The sequence below is a fragment of the Eubalaena glacialis genome, chromosome 9 (assembly GCF_028564815.1).
Source record: "Eubalaena glacialis isolate mEubGla1 chromosome 9, mEubGla1.1.hap2.+ XY, whole genome shotgun sequence".
NCBI classification, from domain to species: Eukaryota; Metazoa; Chordata; class Mammalia; order Artiodactyla; family Balaenidae; genus Eubalaena; species Eubalaena glacialis.
Window position 1 is genome coordinate 98,538,106 of NC_083724.1, and position 13,309 is coordinate 98,551,414.

Consider the following 13,309-nt stretch of genomic DNA (forward strand, 5'->3'; position numbering starts at 1 on the left):
TGGACACCTATTGCTTGGGCAGGAATAACATCACATTTTATACAATATACTCACTGCTTGAATCTTTTTCATTAAATTATTTGTTTTGAGATAATTGTAGGTTCACATGCAGGTGATCCTGAGTGCCCTTTACCCAGTCTCCCCCAATGGTGACATCTTGCAAAACTATATAGTATAATATCACAGCCAGGATAGTGACATTGATACACTCCATGATCTTATTCCAATCTCCCAAGTTTTACATGTAGTCCTGTGTGTTGTGTATGTGTATTTTATCACACATGTAGGTTCATGCATCTACCACCACAGTTAAAATACAGAGCAGTTCCATCACCAGAAGATCCCTCTTTGTTGACCTTTTATAACCACACCCCCTTCCTTCCACCTCCTCCCCATCCCACAGCAACCATTCATCTTTGTCATTTCAAGAATGTCATTTAAACAGAATCATAGTGTGTGATCTTTTGGGATTGGCTTTTGTCACTCAGCACATTTCTCTGAAGATTCACCCAGGTTGTTGTGTGTATTGAGATTTCATTCCTTTTTACTGCTCAACAGTTCCAGTTTACATAACCTGTTTTAGGCCACCTGTTGACAGACACTTGAGTTGTGCCCAGTTTCTAGCTATCACAAATAAAGCTGCTATGAACACTCCTGTACAGGGTTTTGGGTGAGCCTGAGTCTTCCCTTCTCTGTGACAAATGCCCCGGAGTACAGGTGCTGGGTTATAGGGCACATGCATGTTTAGGTCTGCAAATCTAGTTTCTCTGCACCAGCATTCAGTGTTATTTCAATGTTACTATTTTAGTCATTCTGGTAGTTGTGTAATGATTGCTTGAATCTCTTACAAGATTATGTTTACATATGAGGTTTAAAAATTGCAATAAAATTAAAAAGTAATCCATGCTTATTTATTACAATTTTGAAAAATATAGAAATGTGTAAAAAAGGAAGTAAAGTCCTATGCTTCTTCTCTTGAAAAATGGAATACTGATACTTATTCCTAAATCAATGTACCCAAGTTGCAGACAATGCAGGGCAGTCCGTCACTTTATTCTGACAGAGGCTCCCTTTTGGGTCTCTCCCCACCTTGAGGACAGCTCTAACCCCAAGCACCTCAGCTAATTCCCTCAGGGCCCTTGGCTTTGGAGGGGACCTCCTCAAAAGCCCAACAGCTGCAGAAGAGGGAGCACCCAGCCAAAGACAAGAGTGAGGACTCTTACCAAGTGAGAACCACAGACACATTGTCAGGACCAGGACAGTTAAACTAAGGGCTCCAGGGCAGCTGCCCAGAGGATGTAGAGAAGGAGGTCACTCTGTTTTGTTCCTACCTTTTTGTCACTTTGCTCCCACTGGAACAGTGTTCCTTAACCGTTTTAGCAAAACCTTTCACAGCCCAATGAAGCCTATGGATCCCTCTCGGAATGACATTTTTTAATGCAGAAAATAAAAAATAGAGGCTTGACCATGTCAAATACCGAACTATTTTTTAAAACAAATATATTATGTAGTATTACATAACAAAATCTCAGGAGTGAAGAATATAAAGATATCATGAGATATCTGTAGCAACTACAGTGTGAAATTAAAAGGTCTGATTTCTCTTAATGGCAAAGTTGGGGGTCCTGCTGACCACACAGTGCTTGTTGCCACATTCGTAATGGAAGGAAACACTAATTTCAATTAGAGGTTAGTGAAAACAAAGATGTAATTTTTTTCCTATCCAAGTTCATGGAGCCCCTGAATTCCGATTTTACAGAACCGGAAAGAATAGGATCAGGCCTCTTCCCTAAGAGATTCTCCCAGGGTGCCCCTTGGCCTGAGGTATGGGGAGGAAGGAAGCCAGCCACACACAACCACAGGTGGGGTCCAGGCCTAGAGTCCCACTGAGGGCTGTAAGGAGAGGAATGGTTGGCGCTAGCCTGTTCTAAGGCTGCTAAGAAGGAAGCACAGAGCAGTGGCCTCAGGTCCTGGACCCCAGTACAGGGAGGGTGGAGAGAGGGCTGGGCCCAGGGTGGCCTGGAGCCAAGTGAACAAAGGGAAATCCTTCCTAGAAGCTAAAGTAACATATTACCACCCGGCCCAGTCCATCTGGGGGAAACTTTAGCCACATTTTTTTAATCCCCAATTTTTCTGCTTTCACCATCAGGGGTAGGTACTGGAAAACACTTCTTAGGAAAACCCCGAGTTAGTGTTAAGAGCCTAAGAAGCACACAGTGTGTTTCTGGAAGGATCTACCCACCTTTGTCAGTGCAAAAGCCACAGTGCCATCATCCTCAGTGGAAAGATCAAGCAGCCTCTGGTAAAATGCTTCATCATAAGGCCCATCTATTTGCAATGTTTTTCTGAAGGACAAAGCACAAAAAAACAGGATAACAAAGCTGCCTGGAAATCGTTTGTTAAACTGTTAGCAGTTTAAGAATCATACATCTGGTTTTAAAGAACATTAATGGATTCATCTCTTCCTAATGCTAAACTTCGTTATGAAGCGTCTTGCAAGACCAGAACCAGGAGAGCCAAGGCTGAACGTCTCTTGTTTATGACAAATGGTGTCCAGGTAAGAGATGCTAGTGAAGGGGTGCTAGGGAGGAATTGAAGCCAGGCCAGGGCAATGGCCCCAGCCTCCACCACATGCCACAGGTGTGGACCCTAGCAACCCCCATCAAGATGGCCAGGAGATGGACAAGGCAGTGCCTGAAGGCCAAAGCCCTGCGGTGGCTGGGTGAGCGTGGCTCACTGGCTGTGGAGCAGCACTGCCCCCTGCAGGCTCAGCTCCAACTCAGGACATGGAACTGCCTAATGCAGGGTTGTCAGGTTCACAAGATGTGCTTTCCTTTCTAGAAATGGGCAAGTGACCACTGATCTGACAGGACCCTGGTCCTCCTTCACATGGCACTGAATCTCTGGGCCGAGCCTGGCATCTGGGGGCAGGGAAGGGAGGTAGCTGGGGTGAGTCATCCTCCTGGGAGGCCAGTGTTGTCCTCCCACTGGGGTGACCTGCTCCCCTCATCCCCATCTTGCCCTTAGGGCTGCTCGGGGCCCCATGTGGGCCCAGAAAGAGCAGGGGAGCCCTGGACCTGGGCCTCACCTCTCCTCAGGAAACTCCTCCAGGTACCGCTCAACCCGCCGGTACAGAGGGTAGAGGCCTTCGATGTCCAGCAGGTCCAACATCTGCACCTGGAGGGTTTTGTACAGAAGACAGCCCTTCGGTAACCCTGAGCGCTCCGGGGTGTTTTTTCCTACCAAGAACATCAGGGGAAAACGAGAGGTTTACTGTCAAGGACTAAAGAAGGTGGCGGGCACAGGCCGCACCCTGCCTCACGGAGCTGCTGGGGCTGGGACAAGCAGATGTTCAGGACCCGGCACAAAAGAAAGGCAGGTGACCCACACCTGACTCTGTGCCTCTCCTTCCTCTCAACATCCTTCAACCTCCATCACACCAGCCCAGATCTGAGTTTAGAGAGATGAACCTCAGTCTAAATAAGACAAGGCACAAAATTTAGAACGACCATGTTGACATCGTCAAAACTGCAAGACTGCATCTGCGGAGCCCAGAGCCACAGCCCATGCTGAGAGACGAGTGGCCACACTGAGCAGGGAGCTGTCATGGCAGGGATGGTGCGGAAACAAGGTCCATTCCACACTCGAGCATTCTCGGGCCCCTGCCATGCACCGGGGGCCTCGAGGGCTGGGGAGACAGAGTCCCAGCCCATTTATCCCACCCTTCAAAGAAACAGCCACGTCCTATGAACAAACAAATATTCCGAGTCACAGGGAGCAGCTGTGGCCATGTGCAGTTCTGACACTGTGACCTCTGACCTCCCCCACCTCTGGCAAAACATGCTCAGTCATGTAAGACAGAGTGAAAGTGCATAGGCCCAGCTAGAAGGGATTTGTTAAAATTATAGACTATTCATACAGTGGAATATCTACCTCATGGTCAATAAAATTTCAAAAAATACAATTGCTGATATAGATACTGATTTATACTAATCAGGCAAAAACATCAAGTTACAAAATAGCATGTAGAACACATTGCACATCCCATGGGTCAGGTTTATGTCTGTGTACATACGCAGGGAAGGTCTGGAAGAAAAGTCCACAGGTGTCAACAGTGCCTCAGAGACCAGTGTCCATCTGTGTGTCCTTCCAAACACGTTCCATCTACTTAAAAGCAGTTAAGTACCCAAATATGGGCATAAGTTTACCAAAATTGTCTGAAATGACTAGGTATCACTTTTGCAACAAGAAAAATACCCACAAAATTCATTTGCACTAAGAAAAATGTGAAATGGGGGACAGAAGAAGGGTGACTTGTGCTTAGGAAGCTGTGTGGCAAAACAGTAGCACCTAAAATCCACACAGGAGCAGGGCTACCATCTTCCTATGTCATACCCCCACGGCCATCCTCAGAGGCTCTAAGAACCCACAGGGATCATCAGCACAAAAACTGAATAATCTGAATCTTCCTAGTTGGCCCCTCAAAATAAGTTCCTGGCTATGGCTCCGCATGCCACATACTTGAGTGTGTTGTGGAGCCCACCAGCAGACGACAAAGGTGGCAAACGAGGAGGCCATGAACATTCATGGCAAAAACCCAAATCAGTCACCAGATCGCCCTGAAGTCTGGATGCCCACTGAGTCAAAGCCAGCCCACAGCGAGTCTGTGAGGAACGGGGACTTGAGTAGGAGGCATCCAGAGCCACAGGTCCCTCAAGTCTGTGTTCACAACTTGTCTGCAAACTGCCACCCACTGAGGCCACCCACCTGCCCTAAAGGGCCTTGCACTGTGGGACTGCAACATTCCGGGCCTCAACTCTCCCCATCTAAGAAAAAGGGCAAGGAAAACCTATCCCCAGGGTTGCAATGAGATGGAACAGGACAATGTAGCGAAAACACTCAGCAAACCACAGAGGATGCACAGATGTGTGGGATGATATTTAGGGAAAACCCTATAGCCCAAATGTATGCTGCAACTTATAAACCCAGATAAGAGATGAGAAAGGCAGTATCCCCACCTGGGGCTGAAAGACAGGGAGGCCCAGCTTTGGGAAGCCCTGACGAGACTGAGGCTGCTCCCACAGAAGCTCCGTGAGGCCAGGCAGGACCCTCGCAGGCCATGCCACAGGCTCTGCTCCCCCTGCACCCAGCCCACCCACCAGGCCTACCTTGGCAGCGCAGGCTCCTGCTGAAAGGGCTGGCTTCACAGACGGGTGGGCCCCACAGCCCAGGCCCCGACCTGAGGGCGCCTGCCCGGCCCTTGTCCGAGCTACTCAGTAGCACCCGTGTGATGACACGCACCAGCTCCCGGATCACGGCCCTTGTGCAGTGGGGCCCACTGGCCAGGCCATTGGATGGGAAGAAGAATGGCTTCAGGTGGTGTGCAAGTTCACTCCAGTCAGCCACAGGGCTGCGGGCATCTTTACAACCATAAATCAGCTCACCATTCTTCAGGAAGGGAAAGAAACAGGGAAACGTCAACTCCAACAGGCCGGTAGGAAGACGCCTCCGTCCCCATCCACTAGACAGGCCAAAAGACCAGACATTTTACATGCCCCCATTTGGGGGTCTCTGCATACTGCAGCCCTCTGGGGAAACCCCACCCTCATGTACCATGTCACTGACCAAGAGAAAAATCCCACTGGAACATGAAAAAGGAGAAAAGTTCTCAAGAACCAAAGATCAGAGCCCTGGGCCTGAGATACAAACCCTCAGACCAGAACACCTGGGATGTTAGCAACCTCCAGCAAACTCGGCCCAAAGCACAAACTCCCAAAGGCCCTAGCCTGTTACTCAAGAGGCCAAGTGACACTACTGTGCTACTGAGGGACACATGGTGTCATCTGACCCTGAGCAAACTTCTCGGCCAGTGTGGACTTCGGCCGCCAGCATCCCAGAGGGCTTCTGTCCTCTGCGAAAGACTAAGCCAGGCTCCAGCCAGGGTGGGTAAGGCCAACAGCATCACTAGTATAGAAATCTTCATCTTTGAGGCCATCCTGCCTTCTAAAACCAAGTCCAGCAAAGAAACTCCTTATGGCACCAATGTTCCCAGGGCTACAGGAAGGGATGCTCAGTGGGTGCAACCCTGTGACTTTTACAGGGGTCTGTGGTATCTAGGAAGAAAACCCCTAAGGGAATCCTGGTCCCCACACCCCTGAGCATCAGCCAATCCCAGGGGAGTGATGAATCCCTTGCCCCTAGTTTCCTTGTCTGTGAGACAGTGTGGTCAGCAGCCTCCAGGTAGGTCCCCAATGGCCCCCATCCCTTGACACTCATACTCTGTAGTCCTCTCTGCACTGTGGAGGTTTGGTCTGTGTGACTGACAGAATACGAGCAGAGCAATAGCATACCCCCAGCAAGATTAAGTTATAAAGGATGCTGTGGCTTCTGTCCTGATGACTCTCTTCTCAGATCACAGCAGCCGCACTGAGCAGCCCCATGGAGTCCCACATGGCCAGGAACTAAGGCCTTCTGCCAATGGCTGTGGTGGCGCCATCCTAGGAGCAGAGCCCTGGCCCCAGCTGAGCCTTCAGATGGGATGCAGCCTCAAGAGGGACCCTGAGCCAGAACCAGCTATGTTGCTCCTTAATTCCTGGCCACAAAAACTGTGAGATGATAAGTGGCTGTTATGCAGTAGTAGATAATATGATGAGGACGATCCCTGCTCTGCCCCCAGGTGGCAGATGGGGGTCAATTCAATCCAGTGAGAAGTGTGGACTGGACATTCCTCCCTCAGCAAGTTCCCGGGATTCAGCAGCATGATGCCTCCCCTGGGAGCCCCCTGTTAGCACCATCAGAGTTCACAGATGTGGGTGTCCAGGGAGATGGGAACACAACTGATGCCACTGTTGGCCAAAGGACCAGGGGAAACCAACAAGAGATGCTGACCCTTGAGATGGCCTTACAGAGGGAGGAGGGTACGCCAGGCACAGGAAAAGCAGGAGCTCCCAGGAGGAAAGCAGGCCAAGATGAAGTACCAAGCCAAAACCAGTCAACGTGGGTTGCAACCAGGAGGTAGGGCCAGAGTTTGGCTTGCGGTCCAGTGCAGGGGCAGCCTTGGCCTACCGTGAAACTCTCTCCTCCAGGCCCATAAACAGTTGAGTGACCCCTGGACAATAGAAGGCCTCTTCTCCCCAATGTCTGGAATCCAGGTAGATGGGCATTTTACATATACAAATATGGTTGCTCAAGCACCTCATGTGACATTTGGCAGAGAGCTATCGTCTTGGGCTCTGTGATAACCCCGCATGTCCCCCACCACATCTCACAAGTGTCCAGTATTAGTGGACAGAGCCACAGACCTGGAGTCTGTGAACAACATTCAGACAGACAAGGAGAAGGCTCCAACAACAGATAGCACGGTGGCAGCACCGACCGTGGCCCAGGAAACTTCTCCACACATGGAACTTCACAACAAGGGAAGGCGTGAGCTTCAGAACCAGAGAGCTTGCTCCTGAGAGGTGCTGGCACTTGCAATAATGTACTGACTTGCTCCGGGTATTATTTAAAAAAGCCATTCCATGTCACTTCTTTTAATCCATCTCTTTTGAAACTATTATCTCAACCTCTGGATTTTCTTCCTCAAGCTGAGTTCAACAGAAGCAGCAGATAGCCAGGGTTCTCAGTCCCAGGTCCCAGGCCCCAGGACAGGTCAGCTCATCCAGGGGCCAAGCCAGACTCACCACTCAGCTTAAGTGTGGGCCTGACAGGCCAGCCTAGGTGGGGGCAGTCAGAAAAGGGTCCATTTAGGACAAAATGCCAGCCTCATTATAGGTTCCAAATAAATCCCCAGATGAAAGGGAACTTATCTTTAGGATTTAAATATACAATTCCTGAAGTCTTTATAAGATTTAGAAATAAAAACTGATTTTAAAATTTCCTCTTTTTCTAGATTTGGGAAGGTGGAGGCAGACAAGGTAAAGTTGATTCACTCTGACCAGATTTTTGAACCATGGGGGGAAGCAAGGCAAGAATAGGCTTCCCTCCCAACTTCTCTGAGCCCACTTCTGAGGGGCATCCAGTGTGCAGAACAGCACTATCCACACGGAGCAGGACACAGAGGGCACAAGGCTGTCCTGACCCAACAGCCCTGCTACTCCACACAGATCCAGAGCCTGTGAACCTGGAGCCTGTCACAAACTCTCGCTTATATGTCATACTTAATAAGAAGATAACCAGGACTGGGGGCAGTCAGTGGTAAGCAGAAAAGGAGGTGACAAGGGGGATCCCAGGGGACACATTTCCAACACAGGCCACACCAAGCCCTCCTCCAGACCTGGGCCAGCCCTCCTCCCCTCTCCCCGCACCCCCTCTCTCCACACTCCTGTCCCTCAGCCTCTCCTCCTCCTCCTGCTAGCAGCAGGCCAGGGGACCACAGGGCCTCAGCAAGTCTGGTCAGGGTGCCAGCAGCAGGTGGCAATGAGGAAGCAGAAGGTGCCAGTGCCACATGGTGAATATTCTGCATGCAGAACCGTTCCCACGATCAGGATGCAGGACTCTGAGAACTCACTAATTGACGAGGAGATCCCCAAATTACAAGTTCCCTAAGTTACTCGGGAGGAAAGGCACAGGTGTGGCCACCCTCTAGGATGCCCTGCCCCAGCTCCTGCTCCCATCTCAACCACACAGGACTCCTGGGACGCAGTCAGGGCCATCTTTCTCCAAGAACCAGAGTCAGGGTCTATGTGTCAAAGGAGCCCGAGGCCACCCAGTAGTCAAGGAGTCACCGTCACACACCCCAGGAGTCCCAGGATGACATGCCCATGAAATGAGGCTTGGAAAAAGGACCCAAAGTATCATGCTAAGCCAGCCCCAGCCCAGATGCCCTCACCTGCAAGGTCACAGAGCCCTGTCAGGGACCAAAGCACCATGGGTTCATCCAGCTCAGTTCAGACACCAATAGGCCCCACCCTAAAAGTGCCATAAGACAGAAGCAGCTCTTACCTTAAAGATCTTTAAGTTGTTCTGTGCCTCCTGTAACAAGCTTTTCAAAGCAAAGTACATTCTCTGTTTATTTCTAAAAAGAGAAAGTATTATTGACAGAATTAAAGCAGACTTTGCATTCACCTGCCCGTGGCTCAGGGGACATGCCCAAGAGCTGCCACTCGAGGTCTCTGAGCTTTGCAGATTAAGGAGCTGCATTCTCCCCAGCCCTCCTCACAGAGGCACCCCCATCCCTGCCCCTAATCCCCACCCTGCTCTCTGCCCCTTCCTCTGGCAATACCTCCCCAGCCACTGGCTCCCACAGGTAATCTGCAGGAACCTACGGAGGCAACACTGACCCTAGGCAAGAACCCTGGGCCCTGCCCAGGGCCCTGGCTATCTGCAGGCAAGTAGCCCCCACCTCACAGAATGCGGCCCACTCCCACCCCCCACTGCACAGAATGCCACCCCCCACCAAGAAAGGCAGCACTAGGGACAAAGGAGAAGTGTTCGCTTACCCTGAGTAGAGATCGAGGGGACAATATTTACTTATCTGCTTCCACTTCCCAGTTGCTACCTGTTAAGAAACCACCATATGGTGCCAATGAGTGGATTGGGGGAGCACTCCAACTCTAACACACAAAACAGCCCAAGTGACTGTGAGATGACCAAGGCAGCTGAAGGGCCCAGCAGATGACACCACCTCCAAGTGCACATCACTAGCTGGGGCAGGGGGCTTGACTGTGACCCCAGGAAATTTCGGCCCTCCTCTGAGAGCCTCACGTAGCTGCCAGCCCCTCCACATGAGCAGAGAAGCGGCAGCAAGCACCTTTATAAGATGACATGGCTGAATTTTGGTAATCAGATGAACAAATCTTTACAATTATAATATCCAGGAAGGGGAGGGTGCACCCAACTAGCAATTTCATGTTGTCAGCGAGAAGATAAATTGGTACAACCTTTTGAAAGGCAACTTTCTGGTTTCCATCAAAATTTTAAATGTGCGTGCCCCCTGATTTGGCAAATGTATGAGGAATCGCTGGGTCAAGGATTCACTGTGACCAAACTGTGACAGCAAGACCTAGAAACAACTAAATAAATCAAAGGACATCTGCTCGTATGGGCCAGGACACAGCAAGCCACATGTTGAATGAAGGAATGAATAAATAATATGCAGCCACTAACAGAAAGAGGCAGAGCTCAAAATCACCAATATTTATTCAAGGAGAAAAGCAATTGGCAGAACAATGCACATGAAATCACTTTTGCTTTAAAAAAAAAAAAAAAGGATATGTGCATCTATACATGCATGTATCCAAATATGCATTGAAAAAGCCCTGAAGGATACACAACAATCAATCTCCAAGGATTATTTAAGTGAAAAAAGCAATTAGCAGAACAATAACTTATGGCAAGACTCCATATTTGCTTCATAAAAGTGTATGTGTGCACACATGAGAATATGTGTATGGAAAGGCATCACCTCACTTCCACTTGAATAACACGTATATTTTTGTTGGCACAGGAAGAAGTCTGTAAGGACATGCAAACTGACAATGTGAGTTACCTCTCGGAAGGCAGGAGACCTAATTCATAAAATTACATATTTTATCAATTAAACAAGCAGGTACAATTTCATAGCAAAAAACAAAACACAAAAAAACAGTTCTTAAAAATCCATCATATATGTTGAAAATGAATGGTAACAATGAAAACCATCTCCTAAAGGGAATGGCTCACATACCTTCTTTTTCCTAAGAGCCTAGAAAGTTATAACACCACAAAGAAAAGATGGACTAAGGACCTCTAAAAATTCTCTCCCCCATAAGGGCAAGGAGAAAACTGGCAAAAACAGTCAGGATCAAAATTTTCAGAAACCAGAAAATTAACCAAAGGCTTACAACAATCTGGAAAGTATTATACAAGAAAAATGGCCATATCTAAATAAGAACAGTGAGATATGTGGCACTTTTAATGCCTTATTCTTACCCCTTCTGTCTAGCACCAAGGGAACCCTAAAAACCAACATCTCCAATCACAGTGAAAACAGAAGCGTGGCAGCCACTGGAGAAGGCTAAATGGTGTAGGAGCTTCTCCAAAGCCTCATTCCCAGAGAGTTGTCATTATTTGACCTGTCTCTTGGTTTCCTGTCTTCACTGACTTGACTCAGAGCTAACCAATTACAAAAGGGGCATTTTCCCCCAGGGACATTTGTGAAAAATATTCAGAGGCAACTGTTTAACTTCATGACTTCCTGAGATACTGGATAACAGTTGTGGCAAACCTAAAACTAAAAAGAAAAAGCAGAGGAACGACATGTACACAGGGCTTTGAAAAGCTCCAGTATATCCTGGGCATCTAGGAGGCCATGCACTAGCTCCAGAAAGACCTGAAAAGGCCACTACCTCCTGGTGATCTGAGGCTCTGCAGAAGTGAAGGCTAAGGCAGAGTTGGAACCGCCCTGCTAAGTGTTGATGGCAGGCCCCAGTACACACACAGAGCCCCTCAGTAAAGCCTGGGAGACTTAATGGTCTCAGGCATTTAAGAAATCTCTGTTAAACCATTAGCTGCTCACTTAAGCTAATGGAGCATCAGAGGCCACAAACAACAAAGAACAGACTTCTCAAACTTGGCAAAGAAAAATCACAAAACAATAACAATTACAACAAGCAGCAACAACAAATCCTAGAAAGGTTGTAGAAACTGATTTCCAGAGTGGTCACGTTATATTACTTAAAATGCCTGTATTCAACAAATCATTACAAGACATGCAAAGAAACAAAAACGTATGGTCCATACCCAGGAAAAAAATAATCAATAGGCTGTCCCTGAGAAATTCATACATTGGACTTACTAGACAAAGACTTTAACTCAACTATTTTAAATAAGCTTTAAGCTAAAGGAAACCAAGGACAAAGAACTGAAGGAAACAAGAAGAACAATGTATTACCAAACAGGGGATATTAATAAGGATAGAAATTATAAAAAGGAACCAAACAGAAATTCTGTCATTGAAAAATACAATAACTAAAATGAAAAAGTCACAAGAAGGGCTCAACAGCAGATCTGAGTAGGCAGAAGAAACAATCAGTGGATTTTAGGATAAAGTCCAAGAGCTCCACACCTAGACACATCAAAATAAAACTGTCCAAAGACAAAGAGAGAATCTTGAAAGCAGCAAGAGAGAAGTGACTCATGATGTACAAAGGATCCTCCATAAGATTAACAGTTGATTTCTCACTGAAAACCATGGAGGCCAGAGGCACTGGGATGGCACACACAGTGCTGAAAGAAAAAAGACTATCAACCAAGAAGTCTTGTCTAAAAAATTATCCTTTCAAATGAAGCAATAATTAAGACATTGCCAGATAAACAATAATGTAAACAAACGTGTTGCTAGAAAACCTGCCCTACAAGAAATACTAAAGGGAAATCTTCAGGCTGAACTAAAAGGGCACTAGACAGTAACTCAGATCCACATGAAGAAATAAAGGGCACTGGGTAAAGGAACTATATAGGTAAGTATAAAGGATAATATAAATATATTTTGTTTGTAACTTTTTTCTTCTACCTGGTTCAAAAGACAGAATGTCCCCTGCATGGCATAAGGCAATTATTGTAACTGCATAAGGCAATTATTACAAATCTGTATTGACAAGCATACAATGCATAAAGATGTAATTTGTATGACAATAACGGCACAACAGAGGGGGAAGAAAACAAAGCTATATAGGAGCAGAGTTTATGTATACTACTGAAATTGAATTGTTATTGAGTTAGATTGTTTAGGTTAAGATGTTAAATCAATAGGTAGAACAACTAGACAGAAAATCAACAAGGAAGCAGGAGACTTGCACAACATTATAAACCAACTAGACTTAACAAATATCTATAGAACACTCCACTCAACAACAGCAGAGTATATTCTAATCAAGTAAACATGAAACATTCTCAAGGAGAAACCATATGTTAAACCACAAAACAAGTCTCAATAAATTTAAAAAGATATGACTCTGCAAACTCAGTGGAATGAAACTAGAAACAAATACTAAAAGGAAATTTGAGAAACTCACAAATACATGAAAACTAAACACATTCCTAATCATCAATGAGTCAAATAAGAAATCAAAAGAGCAGTCAGAAAATAAATTGAGATAAATGAAAATGAAAATACAACATAAAAAAATTTATAGGAGGCAGAGAAAGCAATGTTTAGAGAGAAATTTATACTTGTAAACACCTATATTAACAGGAAGAAAGATCTCAAATCAATAACCTACTTTTCTACCCTAAAAAACTAGAGACCAAACTAAATCCAATGCAAACAGAGAGAAAGAAGTAGTAGATTAGAGCAGAGACAGATGAAACAGGAGTATAGAAAGGGAAA

General features: G+C 46.8%; 1 protein-coding gene across 3 annotated transcripts in view; it reads right to left on the reverse strand.

Moving 5' to 3' along the window:
- IPPK (inositol-pentakisphosphate 2-kinase) overlaps positions 1-13,309 on the reverse strand; it is a 55,182-nt gene that overhangs the window by 20,907 nt on the left and 20,966 nt on the right. For all 3 annotated transcript variants that reach the window (XM_061200615.1, XM_061200614.1, XM_061200613.1), the window contains exons 7-11: positions 9,441-9,499; positions 8,944-9,016; positions 5,169-5,448; positions 3,089-3,239; positions 2,243-2,345 (exon numbers count right to left, since the gene is read on the reverse strand). In XM_061200615.1, coding sequence (XP_061056598.1) covers positions 2,243-2,345; positions 3,089-3,239; positions 5,169-5,448; positions 8,944-9,016; positions 9,441-9,499 — 666 coding nt within the window. The remainder of the gene's footprint in view (positions 1-2,242; positions 2,346-3,088; positions 3,240-5,168; positions 5,449-8,943; positions 9,017-9,440; positions 9,500-13,309) is intronic.